The sequence below is a fragment of the Sparus aurata genome, unplaced genomic scaffold, assembly GCF_900880675.1.
Source record: "Sparus aurata unplaced genomic scaffold, fSpaAur1.1, whole genome shotgun sequence".
In the NCBI taxonomy this organism is placed as follows: Eukaryota; Metazoa; Chordata; class Actinopteri; order Spariformes; family Sparidae; genus Sparus; species Sparus aurata.
This window is the reverse complement of record NW_022045138.1, coordinates 65,339-87,401: the sequence shown is the minus strand read 5'-3', so window position 1 is coordinate 87,401 and position 22,063 is coordinate 65,339. Positions and strand designations below refer to the sequence as shown.

At 48.7% G+C, this 22,063-nt stretch overlaps 2 protein-coding genes across 4 annotated transcripts in view; both read left to right on the top strand.

Moving 5' to 3' along the window:
- Positions 1-22,056, top strand: part of LOC115577954 (gastrula zinc finger protein XlCGF57.1-like) — a 31,194-nt gene extending 9,138 nt beyond the window's left edge. Inside the window, exons 2-5 of one of the 3 annotated variants that reach the window (XR_003983316.1) lie at positions 9,367-9,595; positions 10,576-12,589; positions 13,127-13,245; positions 20,550-20,662. Coding sequence is in view for 2 of the 3 variants with exons in the window: in XM_030410816.1 (XP_030266676.1) it covers positions 13,587-13,779; positions 20,550-21,715 (1,359 nt within the window). In the remaining variant the exon portion in view is untranslated. The other 2 variants (XM_030410818.1, XM_030410816.1) reach the window with 2 other exon arrangements.
- On the top strand, positions 498-8,478 carry LOC115577957 (zinc finger and SCAN domain-containing protein 2-like). The gene is made up of 2 exons (XM_030410823.1): positions 498-817; positions 5,636-8,478. The coding sequence occupies exons 1-2, from the start codon at positions 643-645 to the stop codon at positions 6,385-6,387; spliced, it is 927 nt and encodes a 308-aa protein (XP_030266683.1). The 5' UTR covers positions 498-642; the 3' UTR covers positions 6,388-8,478.
- Positions 22,057-22,063: the final 7 nt, after the last annotated feature.

Genomic DNA, 22,063 nt, shown 5'->3' with positions numbered 1-22,063 from the left:
TATTATTATTAATAATAATAATAAATCATTAAAAGCACTGATACTAAGATTGTGTGTGTGTGTGTGTGTGTGTGTGTGTGTGTGTATTGATTAATGATTTCTAACATTTCTTTATTTCACGTCTCAAAGAAACAAACTAATATAATAACATAACTCAGTTATTATTACTTATATAACTAATAAGTAATAATAACTGAGAATAAAGCGGAAACTAAATAAAAAGATAAAACTATCAATTATTCTATTTTTATTTGAAATATTAAAGTACAGATAAACTCTTTATCATGACAAAAGAACACAAATAAATCAGACAGTAAAAAGAATATTAAAGTTTATGTTTTATCTGATGTGTCGTCTTCTCTGTGAGACATGTTTATATAATACATTCAGGTAAAATCATTTCAACATGATAAAGAAGAAGAAAGAGAAGAAGACTGAAGAGGAAGAAAAATAAGCTTTTATTTTTGAAACGTGACCCGGAAGTTGTCGCTGGTGTGTGACGTGTTTCCTCCGGCTGCAGCAGCGTCTCGTCTTCACACTGCAGTCACAGTAAAGAGGAGCGACAGGTCGGCTCACTCCCGGCACTTTCCCGGCTCACTCCCAACACTTTCCCGGCTCTGTCCCGGCTCACGGTGGTCTAAGATGTCCGGACTTCAGGGTCTGAAGCAGTTCGTCAGCCGGCGGCTCTCCGCGGCGCTGGAGGAGATCTTCGGCCATGTTGAGAGAACCATCACGGAGTACGAGCGGGAGATGGACCGACGCCACCGCAAACTGCTGGATGAGATTCTGACACCTGAAGTGAAGCAGAGGAGAGCAGGTAGGTTCTGTTCATTCTGTTACAAGCACGAACTGATCGAGTCAAGGGGCTGTGCTAAGCTAACGTTAGCTACACTATCCGTACACAGCCCGTTAGCCGCAGCTAGCTCCTGCTAAGGAGCAACAGGTGACAGGCCGAGCACATTTAACTGTGACACCAGAACACAGCGGAAGTGTTTATCAGTGTTTATACTCAGTAGATATTCCAGAGGCGGCGTGTGTTGGTCCAGAAGAAGGTCCTTGCTCACCCTATCCACAGCACACTGGGTGGGGCTGGGAGGGGATGGGTGGTGTGGGGGCAGTTGGTGGTTCTGGGTGGTGGTTTGGGAGGGGTTGGGTAGTGTTGGTAGGTACTGAGTGATGTGGGGTGGTGTCGGGATGTAGACTGGGTGGTGTTGGGGGCATTGGTGGTTCGGGGTGGTGTGGGTGAGTGTGGATGGTGCTGGTGGTGTGGTAGGTACTGTGTGGTGTTGGGGTGGTGTTGGGTAGTTGGGTAGGTATGTGGGTTTTGGGGGTGTTGGTGGTGTTGGGTGGTGTTGGGTGGTGCTGGTGGTGTTGGGTGGTGTGGGTGTGTTGGTAGATGCGGTGGGTGGTTTGGGTTGGTGATGTGGTGTTGGGGGGTTGGTGCGGGTGGTCTGGGTGGTTGTGGGGTGGTGTTGGTAGTGTGCGGGGTGGGTGGTAGTGTGGGTGGTGCTGGGTGGTGTTGGTGGTGCTGGGTGGTGTTGGGTGTTGCTGGGTGGTGTTGGGGTGGTGTTGGTAGGTGCTGGGTGGTGTTGGGGCGGTGTTGGTAGTGCTGGGTGGTGTTGGGGTGGTGTTGGTAGCTGCGGGGTGGTGTTGGGGGTGGTGTTGGTAGGTGCTGGGTGGTGTTGGGGGTGTTGGTAGCTGCTGGGGGTGTTGGGGTGGTGTTGGTAGCTGCTGCGTGGTGTTGGGTGGTGCTGGGTGGTTTTGGTTGGTAATGCGGCAGTTGGGTGGTGTTGGGGCAGTTTGGGTTGTGCTGGGTTGGTGTTGGGTGGATTTGGTTGGTGATGGGGCAGTTGAGTGGTGCTGGGTGGTGTTGGGTGGTGTTGAGGCAGTTGGGTGGTTTTGGTTGGTGATGGGGCAGTTGGTTGGGGTGGTGTTGGTAGCTGCGGGGTGGTGCTGGTAGCTGCTGGGTGGTGCTGGGTGGTGTTGGTGGCTGCTGGGTGGTGTTGGGTGGTGTTGAGGCAGTTGGGTGGTTTTGGTTGGTGATGGGGCAGTTGGTTGGGGTGGTGTTGGTAGCTGCTGGGTGTTGGTAGGTGCTGGGTGGTGTTGGGGCGGTGTTGGTAGCTGCCTGGTGGTGTTGGGGTGGTGTTGGTAGCTGCGGGTTGGTGTTGGGGTGGTGTTGGTGGCTGCTGGGTGGTGTTGGTAGCTGCTGGGTGGTGTTGGGTGGTGCTGGGTGGTGTTGGTAGCTGCTGGGTGGTGTTGGTAACTGCTGGGTGGTGTTGGGTGGTGTTGGTAGCTCCTGGGTGGTGTTGGGGTGGTGTTGGTAGCTGCTGGGGTGTTGGGGTGGTGTTGGTAGCTGCTGGGTGGTGTTGGTAGCTGCTGGGTGGTGTTGGGGTGGTGTTGGGTGGTGTTGGTAGCTGCTGGGTGGTGTTGGTAGCTGCTGGGTGGTGTTGGGTGGTGTTGGTAGCTGCTGGGTGGTGTTGGGTGGTGTTGGGTGATGTTGGGTGGTGTTGGTAGCTGCTGGGTTGTGGTTGGTTGCTGCTGGGTGGTGTTGGGGGGGTGGTGTGGTGCTGCTGGGTGGTGTTGGTAGCTGCTGGGTGGTGTTGGTAGCTGCGGGGTGGTGTTGGGGTGGTGTTGGGTGGTGTTGGTAGCTGCTGGGTGGTGTTGGGGTGGTGTTGGTAGCTGCTGGGTGGTGTTGGGTGGTGTTGGTAGCTGCTGGGTGGTGTTGGGTGGTTGTTGGGTGGTGCTGGGTGGTGTTGGTGGCTGCTGGGTGGTGTTGGGGTGGGTGTTGGGGTGGTGTTGGGTGGTGTTGGTAGCTGCTGGGTGGTGTTGGGGTGGTGTTGGTAGCTGCTGGGTGGTGTTGGGTGGTGTTGGTACCTGCTGGGTGGTTTTGGGGTGGTGTTGGGTGATTTTGGGGTGGTGTTGGTAGCTGCTGGGTGGTGTTGGTAGCTGCTGGGTGGTGTTGGGGTGGTGTTGGGTGGTGTTGGTAGCTGCTGGGTGATGCTGGGGTGGTGTTGGGGTGGTGTTGGGTGGTGCTGGGTGGTGTTGGGGTGGTGTTGGTAGCTGCTGGGTGGTGTTGGTAGCTGCTGGGTGATGTTGGGGTGGTGTTGGGTGGTGCTGGGTGGTGTTGGGTGGGTGGTAGCTGCTGGGTGGTGTTGGGTGGTGTTGGTAGCTGCTGGGTGGTGTTGGGGTGGTGTTGGTAGCTGCTGGGTGGTGTTGGGGTGGTGTTGGTAGCTGCTGGTGGTGTTGGTAGCTGCTGGGTGGTGTTGGGTGGTGTTGGTAGCTGCTGGGTGGTGTTGGGTGGTGCTGGTAGCTGCTGGGTGGTGCTGGGTGGTGTTGGTAGCTGCTGGTGGTGTTGGGTGGTGTTGGTAGCTGCTGGGTGGTGTTGGGTGGTGTTGGTAGCTGCTGGTGGTGTTGGGTGGTGTTGGGTGGTGTTGGGTGGTGTTGGTAGCTGCTGGGTGGTGTTGGGTGGTGTTGGTAGCTGCTGGGTGGTGTTGGTAGCTGCTGGGGGTGCTGGGTGGTGCTGGGAGCTGCTGGGTGGTGCTGGGTGGGTGTTGTAGCAGCTGGGTGGTGTGGTTGGTGTTGGGTGGTGTTGGTAGCTGTTGGGTGGTGTTGGGTGGTGTTGGTAGCTGCTGGGTGGTGTTGGGTGGTGTTGGTTGGTGCTGGGGTTGTGTTTGTTAGATGTGGGTGGTGTGGGTGGTGTGGGTGGTGTTGGGGCGGTGGTGTTGGTAGCTGCTGGGTGGTGCTGGGTGGTGCTGGGAGCTGCTGGGTGGTGCTGGGTGGTGCTGGGAGCTGCTGGGTGGTGCTGGGTGGTGTTGGGTTGGTGCTGGGTGGTGTTGTGTGCGTGTTTGCTCCACATTCAGGGGTGGAGGTTGTTGGTCGGTTCACTTCAGTAGTTCGTCTCCTCGTTGTTGTTGATGAAAGTGGAGGTCCGAGGAAATCGGCCTGATATGCAGACTGAGCGGGTCCATGGAGGGAGGCGGGTCTGATGTAGAACCTATCAAAGCACTTCATGATGAGGGGAGCCAGTAGACGGGCCGGTGACATTGAAGCGGGACGGGGATGTCATGTTTGGTACCGGTATGATGTTGATGGCCTCGAGGCCTCTGGGGCTGATGGCCTCACTCATAGAGGTTCTGAAGATGTCAGAGAGGTTCTGAAGATGTCGGAGAGGTTCTGAAGTTGTCAGAGAGGTTCTGAAGATGTCAGAAAGGTTCTGAAGATGTCAGAGAGGTTCTGAAGATGTCAGAGAGGTTCTCTGCAGTCCGGTTGCCTGGAGGGACAAGAAAAGTAATTTTTACTGAAAAAGCCACTTCAGCTTTTGAAACTTACATTTATTGGACCACAGCAGCCAAACTGTAGGATGCTGTGACCGACTCCAGTGGTGCTGGTCAACACCGGGCCTCCTCTGAGGGTCCAGTTCAACCTCACTACTTTAAATTGTAGAAACGTTGGCAGGAACAGGACCAGTGAGGATGGAAGAGAATTGGGGGACCCGTGAGGATGGAAGAGAACCGGGGGACCCGAGAGGATGGAAGAGAACCGGGGGACCCGAGAGGATGGAAGAGAACCGGGGGACCCGTGTGGATGGAACAGAACCGGGGGACCAGTGAGGATGGAAGAGAACCGGGGGACCCGTGAGGATGGAAGAGAACCGGGGGACCCGTGAGGATGGAAGAGAACCGGGGGACCAGTGAGGATGGAAGAGAACCGGGGGACCAGTGAGGATGGAAGAGAACCGGGGGGACCAGTGAGGATGGAAGAGAACCGGGGGACCCGTGAGGATGGAAGAGAACCGGGGGGACCCGTGTGGATGGAACAGAACCGGGGGACCAGTGAGGATGGAAGAGAACCGGGGGGACCCGTGAGGATGGAAGAGAACCGAGGGGACCCGTGAGGATGGAAGAGAACCGGGGGACCCGTGAGGATGGAAGAGAACCGGGGGGACCCGTGAGGATGGAAGAGAACCGGGGGGACCCGTGAGGATGGAAGAGAACCGGGGGGACCCGTGAGGATGGAAGAGAACCGGGGGACCAGTGAGGATGGAAGAGAACCGGGGGACCAGTGAGGATGGAAGAGAACCGGGGGGACCCATGTGGATGGAAGAGAACCGGGGGGACCCGTGAGGATGGAAGAGAACCGGGGGGGACCCGTGGGGATGGAACAGAACCGGGGGACCCGTGGGGATGGAACAGAACCGGGGGACCAGTGAGGATGGAAGAGAACCGGGGGGACCCGTGAGGATGGAAGAGAACCGGGGGGACCCGTGAGGATGGAACAGAACCGGGAGACCCGTGAGGATGGAACAGAACCGGGGGACCAGTGAGGAGAGAGGACGGCTGCAGCGGTGTTGGTGAGAGGGTTTCTGGGAGTCAGGCAGTGACGACTACAGTAATGATGGAATGACTTCAGGATGGTGACGATAAAGCTTTGATTGATTGATTGATTGATTGATTGATTGATAATTCACTTCATGTTATAAATGCAGTCAGCAGCCAGTTTATCTGTCTCAGTTTAACACTATTAACGAACGGCAGAAATGAGCAGGAAGCAAACTGAAGAACATTTTACCTGTGATGAGGTCATCACATCCAGCTCTGGTCGATGTAAACTGTTCTTGTTTTTCTGTTTCCTGCAGACGTCCAGAGGCTGTCGGTGAGTAAAGAAGAGGTTTCCCCTGAGCAACAGAAGTGGAGCTCGAGTCTGGACCAGGAGGAACCAGAACCCCCACACATTAAAGAGGAACAGGAGGAGCTCTGGACCAATCAGGAGAGAGAGCAGCTTCGAGGGCTGAGTGAGGTGAAGGAGGAGGAAGATGAGGAGAAACCTGAGTCCTCACAGCTTCAACAGAGACAAACTGAACAGATGGAGACAGAAGCTGATGGAGAGGACTGTGGAGGACCAGAACCAGCCAGGAACTCTGATCCAGACTCACTTGTAAATCAAGTTTGTGAGAAGTCGTCAAACTCTCCTGAACCTGAGACTGAAGTCAGTGATGACGAGTGTGAGGAGAGCAGAGAAGCTCCGTCAGGTTTGAACTCTGTGGATGTCGCCGAGAGTGAAGCCAAATGTGAGTCTGTGAAAAAGTCCTTCGTCTGCTGCGAGTGTGGGAGGAAGTTTGGTCGTAAGGACAGTCTGCGGAGACACATGAGGTTTCACACGGGAGAGAAACCTTACAGCTGCTCCGTTTGTGGGAAAAGATTCTCTCAGAGGCCGAATTTAATCCGACACATGAGATGTCACTCTGGAGAAAAACCTTTCAGCTGCTCGTTCTGTGAGACCAGCTTTGCGGTGCGCAGCGCTCTGGTGAATCACATGAGAATCCACACCGGGGAGAAACCGTTCAGCTGCTTGTATTGTGACAAAAGCTTCACTCAAAAGGAGGTCTGAAGAAACACATGACGGTTCACACAGGAGAGAAACCATACAGCTGTCCAGTGTGTGACAAAAGCTTCTCTCAAAAAGCAAACCTGACGTACCACTTCTCCGTGCACACGGGACAGAAACAGTTCAGCTGCAGCATTTGTGACCGAAGGTTCACGTGGCAGTCGCAGGTCAAAAGCCACAAGTGTGTCGGTGAGAGCAGCAGCACCAGCTGATCCACTGATGAGCTGCAACCAACATCAGAGACCAGATCTTATATCTCACCTCAGTCATAAATGAATATAAGATAAGTGCGGTGATCTTTGCACTGCAGCCGATGAGTTTATCTCGATTGAATGGGATCACGATACTTTTATTGTGTTTAATGATTTGAAACAAGGAGACTGAACAAAGTGAGCCGAGCGGAGCGGTTTCTTGTTGACTACACAGCTGCAGATGCAGAATGTGCAGCTGACTGTATGGTGTTGAGGAGAGCACCTTGTTCACCTTGTTCACCTTGTTCACCTTGGCTCAGCACTCAGGTGAGCAGAGACCACCAGAAAAATTCAGAACCGTTCTGAATTATGAGTAAATCGAGGATCCAGATCCAGTTTGTCCTGAATGAGAGTGATGTAGTTGGAGTTAGAGCTGCACAATGTGGTCAAACATTAAAGTTACTATTGTGATATAATTCATGATTATTATAAATGATAACAGCTGAAAAACTAGTGAAGTTCTGACGGTGTGACATTTTATCACAGCTGGAGAACAAACTGACGTCTGTCATTAAACACGGCGTGACACGTTTGACCTCTTTATGAATTAGCTGACCTTCATATTGCGATTTAAGTTATTTTGCAATTTATTGTGCAGTCGCATTGTGAATGATTAACAACACGACACTCAGCAAACAGCTGCTGTCAGAGTCGCATTCATTAAATTATAAATGAGTCTTTATGATCAAAAGCTTCTTCATGTCTGAATCTGAGAAAATCTTCAGATTAAATCACTTCTGTAGGTTTAATTTCAGCTTTAAGTGATGAAAAATATCATGTTTGTTTTCTGGTTAATATGTAAGAGTTATTAGACACTGCCTCATGTTGCTCTCAGAGGAGGGAGACCAGATGAGACCAGATGAGACCAGGTGAGACCAGATGAGACCAGGTTCAGGACAGTTTGTTTGCAGGCGAGAGTCTAAACTCAACACTTAAGTTAATGTATTTGTGAATTTGGCTTCCTGTCATCAGGAAGGAAACACTGACTGTTCTGGTTCCACGTCGTCCCCATCGGTTTAATTCATGTAGGATAAGAGCTGCTGCTGTCAGCTGACACCAACAAGCGTTTCTCACTGGTCAGAATTTAGTGTTTCATTAGGCAGGAACCAGTCACAGCTGTGATCAGGCCGTCTTGTCTCTTCACCTCAGCAACGATCGATTGAATCCACCTGGAACTGAATTGAATCCACCTGGAACTGAATTGAATCCACCTGGAACTGAATTGAATCCACCTGGAACTGATCTGCAGAATAATGACAGATTATCTCAGTGAGAATCTGATGTTATAAATTATTCTGCACGTTTTAAATATGACTTTGTGATATATGACGAGGGATCCATACATCCGATGAAACACATTGTTGAGTTGACTAATTCCAGGCAGACTTGTTGATTAACATGTTGCTGACCAGCGACTTCACTTTCACTGTTTCAGATGAATCTGAGTTGATACTTATGGAAAATAAATGTTCATTGATGAATGAGTTTGTACTTTTTGTTTTCTGTTTGTCAGATTTGACCAGAAACACAAACGACGTGTTTATTTGTTCTGTTTAATGGTTGTATTCATTGAGCAGTGTGTTTCAGTGAGCTGCAGATGATGACATTGGGAAAAAATCCTTAATGTTGTCAGAACATCCACAGAGGAAAAGTTATGTCATGTAAAGACATGGTGTTAAAATATCACCATGGTAACAGTGAAATCACCTATACGAAGGTACTCGAGTAAAAGTCTCAAAGTATCCGATGTTAAATGTTCTTAAAATGGCACTTTGTTGTTTTGTGAAGGATTCAAACTCTGAATTTTATATTTACAATATTAAAGGTGCTGTTTGTAAGAAAAGTTGGTTTTTGAGTCTCATTCTCAACTGTTCATGTTTTGATGCTTTGGACTGTGGGTCGGGTCGGGTCGGGCCAGACTGCCTGCAACACACAGTCCCATCAGAGTTAAACCTCAGTCTCTCATTTAAGATGTTGAAGTGAGTGAAATGTAAATCCTCTATGTCGCCTCAACCTCATCAGCTTTAAAGTCCCTAAGAGCATCATTCTTCTGTTTGGGTTCTGGAAACATTCTTGTACCAGAATAGAGTTTGTCTTCGAAGCAGAGCCGCCTCAGTCCAGCAGAGATATTTGATCACAGAATGTTTTGTTTGACAGCTGATCTGAGGCCAGCTGCTGTTCTCCTCCTACAGATCTTTACATCTCACTCATCTCTTCATGCTGAAACACATTCTCACAGTGTTCTGTAAAACAGGCTGCAGGTTCATTTGGACTCTCTTTTCCTCCAGATCCAGATGTTCTGCTCCACAGACTGGATCTGTTGTTCCACACATGGTTCTGTGGTGTAACGTTGTCATTCCACCTCCAGTGAAGGACGCCTGCTGAGGAGGACAGACAGCTGATCTGGTGTGTACATATAAACACACATATATATGTGTATATATAATATAAACAAACCTTCAAGCTCAATTAACACGTTTCTTTAAAACTTTATTATATTGATGCTCCTGCCTTTTGTTATTTGTAGTAAGCCTGTCCACCTGGTAACATATAGGCTTTTATTTTGAAGTTTGGGCTCTAACGTGCCCCGAATGTTCTCTTGTTTACTGCCGCGAACTTCACACTTCTGACCAAGATGGCTTCCAGTAGAAACACGGCAGCAGAGACTGTGTGTGTCCACTGAACAGCGCTGCTCCATCAGAACCTCTGTGTTCCGATCACCGTGACGGAGTTCGTGTGGAGACAAAGTTCGTGTGACTGTGTGAAAATGTCTAAAGTCCAAATGCTGAGCTTGTTGGTGACGCAGCGACTAACTGCGGCTGCTGAAGAGATATCTGGGCTGTTTGAAAGAACGATAGCAGAGTACGAGGAGGAACTGTGTCGTTCACAAGAGGAGAACGAGCGACAACGGAAACTACTGGACGCTGTTCTCCAGCCTCAGGTCCAGTTACACAGAACAGGTTGGTTCTGGTTGGTTCTGCTCACCGCTGCTTCTGCTGCTGTTTGTACTGAGATCACAGCAGCCGCCGGTACAACAGCAGCGCGGCTGTATTCTCAACTTTACGGTAACTTAACGGCGCTGACACGTTCAGTGTGTCTGCTGTCTGTGACGTCATTTTCATCCATCGATCAGCTGTTGCAGTAAACAACCTGTCACAGTGTTTACTGACTGATACACGCTGTCATCGCTCAGCTGTCCGTGACGTCAGCGGCCTCGTTTTAAATGAAGCACAGCTGCTGTGTTTACTACATCCGGTTTTCAAGATAAAAGTAACGTGACGTCCAGAACAGAACCTGGAGGTCAGCTCCGGATCACTGCTGCAGTCAGGCTGATCAACAGGAGTGAAGAGAAATCACCTTTTTAATCCCACGAGTTACAAAGTCATCTCTGAGCTCTGGTCCCGTCTGTAAACGCCTCTGGATCAGAACCTGATGAGACTCCAGGGGCCAACTGTATAAATCATGTGTACACAAAACTCCACAGAGTTAGACTGTTGGTTCTGATCCACATGCAAACTCACAGCGTTCAGCTCCTCTGTCAGAACTGAAGCCTGTAAATAAAACTCTTGTGTCAGTCTGATCCATCAAACTACACTTCCTGTTCTTAAGCGGCGTCTTTGCTTCTGACATTTACATTTAAACCTGCTGATTGGAGGCGTTTACACTGAACTTTGTTGATGGTCAGGCGGCTCGCGGTCATTTCAGGGTGATTCAGATGTTTGAGGAACAATATCACGTTGGAACAGACAGAATATTTGTATGAATCCTTTGATTGGACTTCTGACTGTAGACAGTTTGAACAAACATTGGACTGCCTGTCCAGCTCGAGATGTGATTGTCAGTAAGTTAGTTTGCAGACAGATTGTTCTGAGGTTCTGATCTGGTTACACTCCTCGTTAACATGAAATCTCAGTTTCCTCAATATGTGTTTGTGTTTCAGAGCGTCCTGCAGACGTCCAGCTGTCGGTGAGTAAAGAGGATCCTCCTGAGCAGCAGGAGTGCAGCTCCAGTCTGGACCAGGAGGAGCCAGAACCCCCACACATTAAAGAGGAACAGGAGGAACTCTGGTCCAATCAGGAGGAGGATGATGTCACCAGGTTCACCTTCACTTTGAAGAGTGAAGATGAAGATGACGATGTAGGAAAACCTCAGTCCTCACAGCTCCATCAAAGACAGACTGAACAGGTGGAGACAGAAGCCGATGGAGCGGACTGTGGAGGACCAGAACCAGCCTGGACTTCAGGTCATCTCTTGCAGCCTGAGACTGACGACACCGACGACTCTTCTGAACCTGAGACTGAAAACAGAAGGGAGAGCAGAGAACTGCCGTCAGGACTGAACGCTTTGACAAAGCAAGTCGATGTCAGTAACATGAAGTGTAAAACTGGCAAAAAACCGTTTCTCTGCTCCGAATGTGGCAAAATATTTTGTGGAAAGTCGAGTCTGAAGACACACATGAGGATGCACACAGGAGAGAAACCCTACAGCTGCACTCTGTGTGATAAAAGCTTCGCTCAGAAAGGAGGTCTGGACTACCACCAGAGGACTCACACCGGGGAGAAACCCTTCAGCTGCACAGTTTGTGGTAAAGGTTTCGGCCGTAAGAACACTCTGCAGAACCACCTGAAGAACCACACAGGAGAGAAACCGTACCGCTGCTCTCACTGTGATAAATGTTACTTATGGAACGCAGATTTACAGATTCACATACGATCCCACACAGGAGAAAAACCCCACAGCTGTTCGTTTTGCAGCAAGCGCTTCACCCGTTATTCAGATTTACAGGCTCATATGAGAACCCACACCGGAGAGAAACCCTTCAGCTGCCATGTTTGTAACGAGAGGTTCACCTGGCGGTATCAGTTCAAGAACCACGTGTGTGGTGGAGAGTCCTCAGTTTCAGGATCTCTGGATCATAACACATCTACATCTACAGGAACTGGTACATGACCCGATTCTGACGTTGTTAATGGGTCACCTGAAGCCCTGCTGATAGATCTAAACAGTTCACAGAAGTTCTGAGTGTGAGAGCTGCAGGTGAAACATTTTCAGAGTCTGATCTAAAATGTTTTCTCTCCTGATGTGTGTGTTAGCGGGACGCATGGTTTTAACTCCAGCAGTAGTTACCAGGAGGCTCCAGCAGGGGGAGCTGCAATCATTTAACTCCTGACCTAAGGACAGTTTGAGTCTTTGCAGCTTCGTTCAGACAATTATATCTTTTTTCTCCTGACAAACTTTTTTCCACTTGTTTTCACACATGATAACTGAACAACAAGACTTTAATCTCTTTACTGTCTGAACTGACTCACAGCAGGAAGTGTAGATCTGTTGAGTTCTTTAGTCATTTCACCTCCAACTCATGCTAATTACAGCAGCTAACACAAACACACACACACACACACAGGTGGGGTGGGAGGACTGTGTGTGTGTGTGTGTGTGTGTGTGTGTGCGTGTGTGTGTGTGTCTGTTAGCAGCTGTAATTAGCATGTGTTATCTGTCGGTGGCTGCTGGCAGCTGAATGTCATCCCGTCTCTGATCCTCGGAGATAAACTCCGTCCGTCTGATCGACGCTCAAATGAAATGTTCTCTGAATCAGACGCAGCTCGTCTCTGATTGGACGAACACACTGATGGAAACACACGATGCAGCTTATCAGGTGACAAATGGAGTAAAAAGAAGAAGAACAGCGTGATGACGTGTCGCCTGCTGATGTCTGCTGCCGTCAGTGTCCGTGTTAATAAAGGTTGATGAGGCGACATGCTGCTGCTGTCCGATCGGTTCTGGCAGATGTGAGACCCGTGGGCCTCGGGGCTGATCAGGAGGACTGTTCAGAGGACTGATCGATCGGGGGTGATTGATGATGGTGTTTCTGTCCGTGTGTCTTCACAGAAGATATTTTTAGCTTGGCGCTGTGACAGGAAGTTCAGAGTGGAACTGAACAGAGTTGTTGGACTGTAAGTGTGTTTATCCAGCCTGATACTTTTACTCCACTACATTAATCTGACAGCTGAGAATCTTTCAGATGATTACTTCTCTGTCCAGTAGAACCCTTTAATCTCCAGATGCTCCTGATGCTGAATGTTTGAAGGATGAAGTGTTTTTATTTGTGCGTTGAGAAAATGTTCTTTCTTCAGCCAAATAAACTTTTAATTTTTTTATTATTTATTTTTTGAAATATGTTTATTTTTCAAAAGGCAGAGAGACAAAAAGAAAAGAAGAACATAGGAAAGAAAGATATACAGAACATAGCACATCTAAAATTATGGTATTAGTCCATGGTCTTAGTTAGACAATAAGGCAAATGACAAAAGGAAAACATCTATGAATAAATAAAAGAATAAAATGATTGGGTTCTGGAAACAGATCTGAGGCCAGCTGCTGTCCTCCGCCTACAGATCTTTACATCTCACTCATCTCTTCATGCTGAAACACATTCTCACAGTGTTCTGTAGAACAGGCTGCAGGTTCATTTGGACTCTCTTTTCCTCCAGATCCAGATGTTCTGCTCCACAGACTGGATCTGTTGTTCCACACATGGTTCTGTGGTGTAACGTTGTCATTCCACCTCCAGTGAAGGACGCCTGCTGATGGAGGACAGACAGCTGATCTGGTGTGTACATATTAACATACATATATCAAACCTTCAAGCTCAATTAACACGTTTCTTTAAAACTTTATAATATTGATGCTCCTGCCTTTTGTTATTTGTAGTAAGCCTGTCCTCTTGGGAACATTTCGGCTTTTATTTTGACGTTCGGGCTCTAACGTGCCCCGGATGTTCTCTTGTTTACCGCCGCGAACTTCACACTTCTGACCAAGATGGCGTCCAGTAGAAACACGGCAGCAGAGACTGTGTGTGTCCACTGAACAGCGCTGCTCCACCAGAACCTCTGTGTTCCGATCACCGTGACGGAGTTCGTGTGGAGACAAAGTTCGTGTGACTGTGTGAAAATGTCTAAAGTCCAAATGCTGAGCTTGTTGGTGACGCAGCGGCTGACTGCGGCTGCTGAAGAGATATTTGAGCTGTTTGAAAGAACGATAGCAGAGTACGAGGAGGAACTGTGTCGTTCACAAGAGGAGAACGAGCGACAACGGAAACTACTGGACGCTGTTCTCCAGCCTCAGGTCCAGTTACACAGAACAGGTTGGTTCTGGTTGCTTCTTCTTCTGTCGTGTTTATACTGACGTCACAGGCAGTCAAACACAACCTGGAGAACTTTAATACTTATTGATACCTCCACATTTATAACTCGTGGTGCACAGAAGTGATCACATGACTTACGAGTGAGATCTATATCGAACTCACTCAGTTCGTCACCACGGTCTTCACCTTGAATGATACCGTCATCTCCCGATCCTCGAGGCCATATAACAATAAAGTCATGTGACTGACCTAAAGGAGGCTTTACTCACCACTTATAAAAGCATCCAGGTGAGCAGCCTCTTCCTCTTTGCCTCACTCGCCTCATCCGAGACCGCAGGCAAGTAGCGTTTTGGGACTCCACAATTAACAATCTGTCACTGCGGTGCAGGTGCCTTGTGCCCCTGAGGATTGTATGTGGATTGTTTCCTTTGCACATTTGATAGTAGCATGACAGTATGTTGTATGTATTTATTTGTTTATTTATCTTGTCTAAAATTTGCACTGCACTGACGCTTTTTACAAATGAAGTTCCTAACGGAAAAATAAAGTTCTTTGAATTTGAATTTGAATTTGAGGTTACACCACATGCAGAGCGTTTTAACCTCTCTCTTTGTTTCAAGTGATTGTCATAACCCGCAGCTTGTGGTAAGTGGTTTTGTTTTCACAGCCTTTTCTCCTCTACAGGTGTGAATAATCAAGTTGTTTAAGTGTGCTCAGGAGCTGCTTCCTCCTTTGTTTGTATTATTGTTGATTTCCCCATTTTACCCCACTGTCCGCAGCGGGTGGGGGCTTGTGTCCTCCCCCTGGTGCGTTCGTGAACAATTAGTGGGGCTGGTGAGCTTAAGTTGGTCGCGGGTGGTGCTTTTTTTGCCAACCCAGTTTATTGGTATTTAAGTTAATAGGTAGTCCCCTTGCCTCTGTGCGCAGCAGGCTGGCTTGTTTAGTTGTCTCCCGTTTTTGGGTTATTTTTTGTTGTACATAAATTTAAAGATGAAGAATTTTTTGTTTGCCCTAAATTCCTGTTTTTGGCAGTAGGTGGGCTGTTTTTGGTTCTGGTGACTGGTTGTGTGCAGCCTGGTTTTTGGTTTCCCTTTGAGCAGCTATTCGTAGCTGTGGGTTACACAGAGGAATGGCCTCTCATGTCTGTCGTTTTTGCCGGGGTTTTATGGACCCCTGTGATGGCCATCTTGAGTGCTCCTCCTGTTTGGGCATGGCCCACGTGGTGGAGGATGTTGCCAACCCCTGTGCGGTGGCAGTTGAGCTGCCCAGGGAGGAACGGGCTCGCAGGGCCAGGCAGCTTGACAGACTCTGATCTTGTCACTCATTCCCAACTTACGAGGGATGTTGGTGTGGTTATGTCATCTGCTATGATGTCCAGGAGGCAGATTCGATTGGCGCAGACATCCCTTCCAGAGAACATTGGGAAGGAGCTCACAAACATGCCAATTGTGCCTAAACATGTTTTTCACCCTGACTCTCAGGGTGTGTTGGACAAGGCCGACCAGTCTAGGTGCACCTTTAGTAGGCCCACGGCTCCCATGTATGGGAGCTTAGGGGTCCAGAGCATTCACACCACCCCCCTGGTGCTCGCCAGGAGCCGTGGCGGCAGCATGCTGGTTTCTCAGCCTCTGGTGGTACACAACCTTCACGCTGTCAGAAGGGGTTTCAGCCCTATCCTCCCGGTAAGGAGGCATCCCAGAGGAAGCGCCCCCACAGGGGTTCGGAACATCAGGACGGTACCCCATAGGGGTGGGGGGACGGCCGCCACAGTTTCTTCCCAGCAATGCCTGGACAGCAGGGAAGAAAGGGTTTTGGACCCATGGGTGCCGGCTACAGTGTCCATGGGGTACAGGATCCAGTTTTGGTGGTGACCCATTCCTTTCTATGGGGTCCGTATGACCACGGTCAGGGACCCGGTCCAGGCACAAATTTTAGCAGGGGAAATTGTGACCTTTGTACAGAAGGATGCGATTATGAGAGTAGAGTCAAACGAACAGCTCACTGGCTTTTACTCTCTGTATTTCCTCGTGCCAAAAAAAGATAGAGGTCTACGTCCCGTCTTGGACCTCAGACACTTAAACGCCTTCATAAAGGTTTTGCCTTTCAAGATACTGACTGTGAGTGAGATCCTGGAGGCTGTGGAAAAGGGGGCTTGGTTCACTTTAGTGGACCTAAGGGACGCTTATTTCCGTGTGCCCAGACCACAGACCCTTTCTCCGCTTTGCCTTCCAGGGGCAGGCCTATTAGTTCAAGGTCCTTCCATTTGGCCTTTGCCTCTCACCAAGGATGTTTACCAGGGTGATTGGAGCAGCTTTGTTCCCTCTCCAGCTGTCGGGAATAAAGATCCTCCCGTACTTGGACAATTGGCTGATTTGTGTTTTACGGGACACGGGATTGGTTCTCTCCCACATCCAGTCCCTGGGGCTCAAAGTGAACTGGACGAAAAGCAACCTTGAGCCAGGGCAGCAGGCAGTTAGGGTTGAATGCTCTCTGCCTACACCCAAAGTTGCACGGACGTGGAAAGGTTTGGGGGACACCCACAGTTCATCCATGATTTGCGCCCATGGAGGGACTAGAGGCTCTTGCCCTAGGGTGTTCCTCTCGGGAATAATCCTTCGAGAAGGACGGTGGTGACCACAGATGCTTCCCTGTCCATGACGGGTCCTCTCCCGGGAGAGTGGAGGCTTCACCCAGAGGTGGTGGCCCTCCTGTGGGCTCGGTTTGGCATGGCCTGGGTCACTGCAGAGACAACACACTGCAGGATGTGGTTCTCCCTAATCGGGGGGGGGGGGGGGGGTTCTCTAGGTCTGGATGGGGTCTCCTATTGATTTCCCAGGTGCTCCACAGGGTCATCATGGGCCATTACAGGGTGCTGGTGATAGCCCCCCCGGTAGCCGAGGAAGCACTGGTTTCCCATGTTCCACCTGGTCCACAGTCAACCCTGGGCCCTACCGGTCAGAGTGGAACTCCTCTCAATCTGGGGGGCCAGATTTGGCATCCCAGACCTACACTTCTGCAGTTCTGGGCATGCCCCCTCCTCAGTCCCTCTCTCAGGGATTAGATGAAGCTGTTCTGAGGACAGTAGGACATGCCCGAGCTCCCTCCACCCATGCCAGATATAACCAGAAGTGGAGGGTGTTCTTGACATGGTGTCGACGTGCACGGGTCGACCCGTCTACATGCCCCATTGGACTGGTCCTCCGTTTTCTTCAGTCTCTCTTGGACTCAGGGAGGGCTGCTAGCACCATTAAGGTGTACGCTGCTGCTATCTTTTTCTTTAATGAGGCAGTGGGTGGGGTTACTGTAGGCAGGCACCCTTTGGTGTCTCAGTTTGTTAAAGGGGTCTGTCGCCTGTGTCCGACCAGGTCCCCAAGAGCTTCATCTTGGGACCTCCCGTTGGTGTTGAGGTCCCTGACTCAACCTTCTTATGAGCCCCTTGATCAGTTCGCCCTCAAGTTCCTGTCTCACAAAACAGCCTTCCTCTTGGCTATATGTTCAGCCAAACGAGTTGGTGAATAACACGCTCTGTCTGTGAGTGGGGATTGTTTGAGGTGGAGGGCTGATGACACTGGTGTGTCTCTTTGGCCAAATCCTGCATTTCTGCCAAAGGTCATAAACCCTCAGACAGTGAACCAAGTTATTATGGTCAGTGCTTTTCGACCTGACCCTACTTTGTGCTCTGTGCAGGCACTCAGGGCTTACATTGCTTACAGGTGCTCACATTCTCAGCTGTTTGTGTGTTTCCATGCTGGCAAGTTGGGCCTCCTCGTTGTCGAAGCAATGTCTGTCCCGCTGGGTGGCCAGTACTATTTCTGAGGCATACTCTATGCAGGGCCTCCCGGTCCCGGGAAACGTGGTTGCTCACTCAACCCGGAGTGTAGCCACCTCCTGGGCTGCTCTGCGGGGGGTCCCTTTTACTGACATCTGCGCAGCAGCTTCTTGGAATGTCCCCTGTACCTCTGCTCCTATTTAATGCGTGAAGTCTGAGAAGATTGGCTGTCGGCCGTCTGAGCCATTGGATTCTCTGATTGGTTGTGTGCCAGCTGTATGACCATTCTGATTGGCGGTGTGCTAGCGAATCAACAAGGTGTGTGGGAAGGGCGGAATACTGTGTGCACTTTGTTTTTCTATGCACTCTGTTCCATCATTCCCTGTTTTCATGTTCTGGAGTACTGGCATGAGACTAGTGTCACCCACTGTTAAGATGGCTTATAGCATCTGGCGCAAGTGCAGAATGTACATGCTACAGTGGAGCTGGCAGCACGTCGAAGTGGTGTGTTCAGTGCAACTTTTCTGCCAAACGGGTCAGACGAGAGGCAGTAGAGTGGTTGGATAAAGGCAGTCGGCCGTTGCTTTGAGTTCGGGCGGTGTTTGAGGGCCTTAAGGAGAACACAATAATGCAGTTCTTCATATAAAATCTATGTCGCGGAACATTACAGTGTGGCATATTATGTTTCATGTTCACTGTACTTTGAATGACCAGAATAAGCCATTAATAAAGAAAAAATAAGACTTGTGTAGACATTGGGATATTTTCTGACACATGGCAGTTTTACTTCTGGCTTATTGTGATAAGAGCCTGTAGATCCTCAAGCGGCACGTACCGTCATGTCTCGGGGGAATACCAGTGGAATACCAGCGACATACCACTCCAAGGATTGGTATACCAGTCTAGGGATCGGTATATAACGCTGAGCAGCAATTGATGTACCTTTGGACATTTTTCGATCTCGGCGCTGCTGACAGAACAAGGAGCTCATGGTGTGATTCAAGAACGTAAATTAAAGTGCAATCGCAGGATCAGGATTCATCACGTGGCTGTGAGCGCTTGAGCTCCACTTCAGTTGCGTCTCAGGCAGAGAGGGCAGCTAGTCCGGCTCTTTGATCATTTGTGTTTTTGAAAAAGGGACCCAGACGTTACTTTTGATTTACTTTGATTTTCCCACTGACTCTGCAGCTCATCCCCCTGCAGTTCGTCCTCCTGCAGCTCCTCCTCCTGCAGCTCGTCCCCCTGCAGTTCGTCCTCCTGCAGCTCGTCCTCCTGCAGCGTCTCTGGTCTGTTCTGGATGCTCCTCTGTGGACGCTGCCTGCCTCTCGAGGAGTGACTGGATCTCTGCTGCAGTTTTGGTTCTGATGTATTCTTTCCCGTCATCTGCGTATGTCGCTTTGATCGGGATCTAGGAAGGAGGCCGCATCTAGAAGCATGTCTGTGGCAGAGCCCTGAGTATTTCTCATGTAAATGCTGGAGGATCTTCATGTCCTTTGTCAGACCTTTATTGTCTTCAACTGGAGTCAGAACAGTGTTATTGAGAAGATGCAGCTCAGGGTCTTGCTCACTGATTCAAAAACATCAGTCTCCTGCCATGTTGGTGTCGGGTTTTCTTGTCAGCTGTCAGGACCTGAGATATGACCTTCTGTTGTTCGATCACGTCTCCATCATTTTCTGTCAGGACTTCATCTGGTTGGCGTTTCACTGATGAGTTGTGAGGAGTCAGACGACATTCAGCTGAGGCACCGGACATTTCTCTTTCTTTTCCATGTGTAGGAGAAAGCACACAATCAACACCGGGTACTTTGACAAAAATGTGTTATTGTATTGTTAATTTAAAAATGACTATGCACAAAAAAACATCTGAGAATGCAAGATGATTTATGTCAGCTTCAGCTATTAACTTATTTCTGTCTGCAGTACCTGAATCACACAATCACCTGACAGCAGTGCATCTCTATCACACTAACTCTTGTACACACACATTACAAACACACATAGATACCAGCATAGTCAATAAGACAAATCTGAACAACAGTCAAATTAACGTCAACATGAATAGTCGATCAGTATCCTTTTTTTGCACCATAGGAAAAAAAAGAAACCAAGTTTGAAGCTCAACGTCTGTGAATGTTTGGACCTTTGAATTATAAACTGCCGCTGACATTTTCTCTAGTAAGAACAATGTTGGGAGAATGCCGGAGAGAGTTACGTCTGATGATGTGCAGATGTTCCTTTTATCCACCTCTGCTCAAGATTCCCTTGCAGTTTGCAAAGTGATGGATTCTTCTGCTTTCCTGATATCAACAGCATATTTAATTTAAGATGATGAAAAGTTTACTTGTGTTACCACCACAAGCAACAACTCTCCCCCGACATAGTTTGCAGATATTGTTTTCTGCTCTTCGTCCGACATTTTAAAGTGAAACCAGTTCCATGTGATTGATGTCGTTACCTTTTTAGCCAGCTTGGACTCACACATTTTCCTTATGATATGACAAATTCCCACTAGTGTTAGGTATTTACTGTTTATACCTCCAGCCAGCTCGATTTCCAACCTACTGCTGACTTTACTAACACCATCGTTGAGCACGGGCTGGTTCAGCATACTCGGTTTCAGACCACTTTCGGCCAGACGTTGATGATCGACTTGGTGGTCGTATCATTACACCAACCTTTCTTGCCCATCGTTGTCTTGCTTCTGAAGAAATCAAAACTTTGTTTGATGATGGGTCAGCGCCTTAAGCTCAGTTGGTAGAGCAGGCGTCCCATGTACAGAGGCTTTGTCCTTGCTGACTGATGAGACAACATGTTGTCAACGTGCCTGTTTGGCAATATGTCATATTTAAACTATTTAAACAGAAACCCTGATTATGTCAATGAGCAACAGTCACCAGCTACAAAACAGAAGGATCTGTGGATCTATAATGATCCCAAAGTGATCCAGCCTGGCTCCTGTTGTTTTTCCCACAATATCTGTTTTGTCTCTTTTGTCCTGCAGACGTCCAGTGGTCGGTGAGCAAAGAAGAGGTTCCCCTTGAGCAGCAGGAGTGCAGAAGTCTGGACCAGGAGGAACCAGAATCCCTAGACATTAAAGAGGAACAGGAGGAGCTCTGGACCAATCAGGAGGAGGCTGACCTCACCAAGTTCACCTTCACTCCTGTCCCTGTAAAGAGTGATGATGATGGTGATGATGAAGAAGAGAAACCTCTGTCCTCACAGCTTCATCAAAGACAATCTGAACAGATGGAGACAGAAACTGATGAAGAGGACTGTGGAGAACCAGAACCAAACAGGGACTCTGATCCAGATCAACATTTACAACCTGATTCCAAATACAAGCCTGAAGAGTCTTCTGAACCTGAGACTGAAGTCAGTGATGGTGACTGGGAGGAGGCCAGAGAGCCTCGCTCAGATTTAAACTCTCAGATGAATAATGAAGTCACAGTCAGTGTAGGATGTAGTTCTGACAAGGAAGACTGTGGTAACAGAGGTGGTCAAAAGTCAAAGCTGATGATTCACACGAGAATTCATGTTCGAGAGAAACCGTTTCCTTGTTCTGAATGTGGTAAAAGATTCAAACTAAAGGGAAATCTGACACGACACATGGCCATACACACAGGGGAGAGACCATTTAGCTGCTCTGAATGTGGTGAAAGATTTATACGAAAGGGAAATCTGACACGACACATGGGCATACACACAGGGGAGAGACCATTTAGCTGCTCTGAATGTGGTGATAGATTCAAAGAAAAGGGAACTCTGACACAACACATGGCCGTACACACAGAGGAGAGACCGTTTAGCTGCTCTGTATGTGGTAAAAGATTCAAACTAAAGGGATATCTGATGCACCACATGGTCGTACACTCAGGGGAGAGACCGTTTAGCTGCTCTAAATGTGGTGAAAGATTTATACGAAAGGGAAATCTGAATGACCACATGGTACGTCACGCGGGGGAGAAACCATTTAGCTGCTCTGAATGTGGTAAAAGTTTTTCTCTAAAAGGAGATCTGAGGTACCACATGTCCACACACCAAGAGGAGAGACCATTTCCTTGTTCTGATTGTGGTAAAAGATTCAAACTAAAGGGACGTCTGACTCAACACATGCTCATACACAGAGAGGAGAGAGGCGAGTTTTATTGTTCTGAATTAGGGCTGTAGCGATACACTAATCTCACAATGCGATACACGATATTCAGCTCACGATATGATATATATCACGATATTCAGCCAACGATACGATACGATATGATATGATTTGATACACTTACATAATTTTCTGAAAGATTGTAACGGCACAGTGTGATTTTGGTGACATTTTGTGAGTGTTCCATTGGCTTGGATTACTGGAAGTTAGGATTTTTAGGAAAGATATGGAACAATGAAACAAAGAACATCTTGACCTTTTGGTGGTGGTCCAGATCATCACTAAGAAACTATGTAAACTACTGAGTTATAAATGCTTAGTCAGTCCAGGAATAAACGGAACCCACTTTTTGCAACCCTGTC